The sequence below is a fragment of the Mastomys coucha genome, unplaced genomic scaffold (genome assembly GCF_008632895.1).
Source record: "Mastomys coucha isolate ucsf_1 unplaced genomic scaffold, UCSF_Mcou_1 pScaffold16, whole genome shotgun sequence".
Classification (NCBI taxonomy): Eukaryota; Metazoa; Chordata; class Mammalia; order Rodentia; family Muridae; genus Mastomys; species Mastomys coucha.
The window spans coordinates 55,353,516-55,358,512 of record NW_022196898.1 but is presented as its reverse complement, the minus strand read 5'-3'; the positions used below and the strand labels follow the sequence as shown (position 1 = coordinate 55,358,512).

Below are 4,997 nucleotides of genomic sequence, written 5' to 3'. Positions count from 1 at the left end.
CCCTGGACCACCTCAGGGATGACACCACCCACAATGAGCTGGACCCTCCCCTATCAATCAGTAATAAAGAAAATGCCCTTACAAGCCTGCCTACAGTCCTATTTTATGGAGGTCTTTCCTTTTTATTTTTCTCTCTTTTCTTCTTTCTTTTCTTTCTCTCTTTTTAAAAACGTTTTCATTTTACACCCCCCTCACTGCCCCCTCCTGGTCACCCCTGCGGCACAAACACAATCCTAACCCCATCCCCTTTCCCCTTCTCCTCTGATTGGGTTCCCCTTTCCTGTATCTTCCCACCATGCTGCTTCAAGTCTCTGTGAGGCTATGTGCTTCCACCCCCATTGAGTCCAGACAAGGCAGCCCAACTAGAAGAACATACCCTACATACAGGCAGCAGCTTTTGTGATAGCCCCTGCTCCAATTGTTTGGGACTCACATGAAGACCAAATTGCACATCTGCTACATATGTGCAGGGAGGCCTTGGTTCAGCCCATCGATGTTCTTTCTTTGATGGTTCAGTTTCTGAGAGCCCCAAGGATCCAGGTTAGTTGACTCTGTTGGTCTTCCTGTGGAGTTTCCATCCCCTTAGGGGCTGCAATCCTTCCTCTTATTCTTCCATAAGAGTCCCCAATCACTCCACAAGAGTCTCTGTCTAGCTGGGCAGTGGTGGCACACGCCTTTAGTCCCAGCACTTCGGAGGCAAAGGCAGGGGGATTTCTGAGTTCGAGGCCAACCTGGTCTACAGAGTGAGTTCCAGGACAGCCAGGACTACACAGAGAAACCCTGTCTCGAAAACACCAAAAAAAAAAAAAAAAAAAAAAAAAAAAAAAAAAAAAAAAAAAAAAAAAAAAAAAAAAAAAAAAAAAAAAAGTCTCTGACTACTGTTTGGCTGTGTTTGCATCTATTTGAGTCAACTGGTGGGTGGAGCCTCTTAGAGGATAGCCATGCTAGCTAGACTTCTGTCTGCAAGCATAACAGGGTATCATTAATAGTGTCAAAGATTGGTACTTGTCCATGGAACAGGTCTAAAGTTGGGCCAGTTATGGGTTGGCCATTCCCTCAGTCTCTGCTCCATCCCCAATCCTTGCATTCCTTGTAGACAGAGAGTTTTGGCTAGAAAGATTTGTGGGTGGGTTGTTGTCCTTGTGGATCCACTGGGGTTCTTGCCTGGCCATAGGAGGCAGTCTCCCCAGGTGGAGGCATTTTCTTAATTGAGGTTCCCTTCTCTCAGATGACTTCAGCTTGTGTCAAGTTGACATAAAACTATCCAGCACATTGAGGAGTTTGCCTGGCTTTCCACAAGAAATAATGTTCCCCAGAGCCAGAAACAGTTGGCAGTAGAAGTGGCGACAGTAAGGTTTACTATAAGTAACTGATTTGTATAATAGACACTAAGAAGACCAACATCTATAATAAACAAAGTGCACACTGGGGAGTCAATGGTAGGGTTCCATTCCAAATGAGGTCACCAAAAACTGAGTGGTAAGTTTCAGTCAATCTAGCGATGGAGGTCCAGTACCCCAGGTCAAAGAATCAAACAAATGGGGTGAAAGAATGGAAAGTTTTTAGTCTACTCAGGGGCTCAGTGGATTACAGGAAGCTCACAAAGATACTGATTGAAATGGCCAGACACATTCAGAAATGGCTTAACTCAAGTATTGTGGCATCTTATAGCCTAGTCAAATTAATACATCAAACCAGGGGAGGGGTTGGGAAACCCCATGCAGCTGTGCTTCAGCTTTAGCTCTGTACAGACTAGAAAATTACCTATCTCTAGTGTGGTGGTTTGACAGAAAATGTCCTGCCAGGCTCAGAAGCCTGAATACTTGGCCCCCAGTTGGCAGAGCTGTTTGCGAAGGATCAGGAGGTGTAGCATTGCTTGAAGAGACGTGCACTGGGTGCAGGCTTTAAGGTTTCAAAAGACTCCTGGCATTCCCAATGTGCCTTTCTCTGCTTCCTGCTTTTGGATGGAGGTATGATCTCTGAGCTGCTCTGACCACCATGCCTTTGCTACACCATCATGAACTCTAACCCCCTGGAACTGTAAATCCAATTAAAGGCTTCCTTTTCTAAGTTGCCCTGGCCACGGGTATTTTGTCACAGTAATAGAAAAGTAACAAGACATCTAGCCTTTCTGTCTTCCCAGCACAAGTCTTGTTCTATTAATAAATTGGATATACTTTTCCCTACCTCAGATGGTTCCTGTGAGTAAATGAGAAAATACTTGCTTCACTGCTAGAGAGAGAGGTTATGAGATAAGCAGATACAGCATGGCATGTGGCCCAAGGAGTGGGCTGGAGCTGGATCTTACAGGTCATGGAAGGAACTTTAATCTTTGTTCAGAATGCAATGGGAGGTACCTGAAAGTTGGAAACTAAGCCTGGTACACAGTGAGCACTTACACCATGTTAGTGAGCATTATCAAAAGGATGCCCTGTCAAGTTCAATGTGCCTGAAATCGAAATCAGTCACCTTTTTTTTTTTCTGTTTATGACAAGACTAGAAAATTCAATTCTTGTTCTTATTCTCCTGTTTGCTCTGTTGCTTTCTTTATATTTTATGGAACCCATTCTTTTCTAAACTGGAATAATATACAGGTTAAATGAAACATGTAAAAATTGCTCAGTAAACCTCTAGCATACAAAAACCTCACTAAAGATTGAATTATAGAAGCCAGGCATGGTTTGGGGGATGGAGAACTGGCCCGCCCCGTCACCACCATTGGGCTGTTCTCAGTTGATGGCTGAGTAAAGGAATGCACCACCACTACCCAGCTAGGTCTAGATTCACATTTGACTTAGCTGCCTTCCAGTTATGTAACCTCCAGCCTCACAGACTAAAGCACTTGCTGTTATGTACTTATTCCTTCTGGCTTGCCCTGTCTTTGCTTTCTTCCTTCTAAAAACCCTTAGTCATGGCATCCATTCTATTCTTGGAGGACCAGTTTATATACTTGTGTATTCAGCAAGTGCTTAGTTAATGCCTTCTGTGCATGAGGAGCTGTTCTAGGTGCTTGGGATGTAAGACAAAGGTCATCTTCTCCGAACAGGTTTGACAGTTGTACAGATAAACATATATTGTATGCCTAAAGTAGGACATTATATAACACCATTCTCCTTAGGTACCAGCTTAAGGCCTTCAAGTGTCTTACTCAAAAATCCTTATTCTGTAAACAGCACCTTACTCTAATATTCAAGAATTTTCTTATGTAGGGAAATATTAAATTGCCAAAGAGCAGCAGAAACTATTTAAACAAACAGACAAACTGGGACTGGCAAGATGGCTCAGTGGGTAAAAGTGCTTTCTAGCCGGGCAATGGTGGCACACACCTTTGATCCCAGCACTTGTGAGGCAGAGGCAGGCAGATTTCTGAGTTCGAGGCCAGCCTGGTCTACAGAGTGAGTTCCAGGACAGCCAGGACTATACAGAGAAACCCTGTCTCAAAAAACCAAAAAAAAAAAAAAAAAAAAAAAAAAAAAAAAAAAAAAAAAAAAAAAAAAAAAAAAAAAACCCTGGTAGGAAATAACCTCACACAAGCTGTCTTATGATGTCAACACACACACAGTGAACTCACACACAGCGTACATAAAGCATCATGACACACACAGTCCTTTCTGCCTGCTTGTGCACTGCTGTTGAGGACCACTGAAGGCTGGAGACCACTTTTACTCTCAAATGGTAAAATGAAATTTGTCCAATGTGCCTATTTCTTCGATGGTCTGGGTGATGTTAAAAATGTAGGCCCTCCATGCTAGGCGGTGGTGGTGCATGTCGTTAATCCTAGCACTAGGGAGGTAGAAGCAGGCAGATCTGAGTTTGAGGCTAGCCTGGTCTACCAAATTCCAGGACAGCCAGGGCTATACAGAGAAACCCAGTCTTGGAAAAACCAATGAAGCATCCATCCAACCAAGCAAAGAACATAGGCCTTCCCTCAGTTAAGTTCTGATGGTGACTATGCTAACCTCCAGGCTTTAGTTACACACAAAAACCTGCCGTGTTTTATAATGAGAAATAGTTTCTTGTCTTACTAAGGACTCAATGATATTACCTAGGTCACTTAGGTTGAGGGTCCATATGTCCTTGCATAAAAACACAAACATTTTAAGAAACCAAAAGAGAAACAAGTAGTTTGGGATAGAGATCTTTTAGAGAAAAAAAAATTCACAATTTGCTAACTGAAAAAAGAAAAATGAGCATTAAGTAAGAATATTAAAAGACCAGAAATGAACCAAAGTTTCCTGAGAACAGGTTTACTGACCACAATAAATTTATATATACAAAGGGACCTAGATCTTAGTGACAATCCCAGGATGTCAGAGTTTGAAGCAGGAAGACCATAAATTTGAAGTCAGCCTGGGCTACATAGTTCTAGGCCGCGATGCGGTGTGATCCTGGACTACAGTGTCTGTCACCAAAAAGCAGAGTGACAAAAGCCCAAACATGCCCACTTATGCTCCTCTCTGACATCTTGGTAACTGGCTGTCATATAAATAAGGAAGTCCACATTGGACATTAAGTGAATGGCCTGATTTCTGGGTCTTTAATAGTTTTATAAGTGAACTGGACAGGCATGACTGAATCCTGGTGAAAGGCCATGGCAGACGTGGCATCAGACGTCAAGAGGCCATTTTGTGCACAGCCACTGTGATGCCATCGTGTTTCTGGATCATAATATTCCTGAAAAGCCAAAAAGAAAATATTCAGCAAACTCTTAATGCATGTGACTTAATGTAAGATTAAATATATTTAGTTTAAGATATAAAACAATAGCATATTTATCTATATCCACATACAAAAGCAAATAAGTGCCTGTCACCAACCCCTACTGCCATAACCTCTCCATACTTCCTATCCATAAAGGGGACTGCATTCTCAAACCAAGAGGCACATCTTCCTCTGAGCAAAATGAAAACATAAACAGCAGAGATGGGCATGAAACAGTTGAGTATTTCGGGAAAATCTAATTATAACATAAAAAGGAAATTAACCCTTTTAATTTT

General features: G+C 42.3%; 1 protein-coding gene across 1 annotated transcript in view; it reads right to left on the bottom strand.

Moving 5' to 3' along the window:
• Positions 1–4,231: 4,231 nt before the first annotated feature.
• Positions 4,232–4,997, bottom strand: part of Lamtor5 (late endosomal/lysosomal adaptor, MAPK and MTOR activator 5) — a 5,554-nt gene continuing 4,788 nt past the window's right edge. Inside the window, exon 4 of the mRNA XM_031375127.1 lies at positions 4,232–4,674. Coding sequence (XP_031230987.1) covers positions 4,614–4,674 — 61 coding nt within the window. The 3' untranslated portion in view covers positions 4,232–4,613. The remainder of the gene's footprint in view (positions 4,675–4,997) is intronic.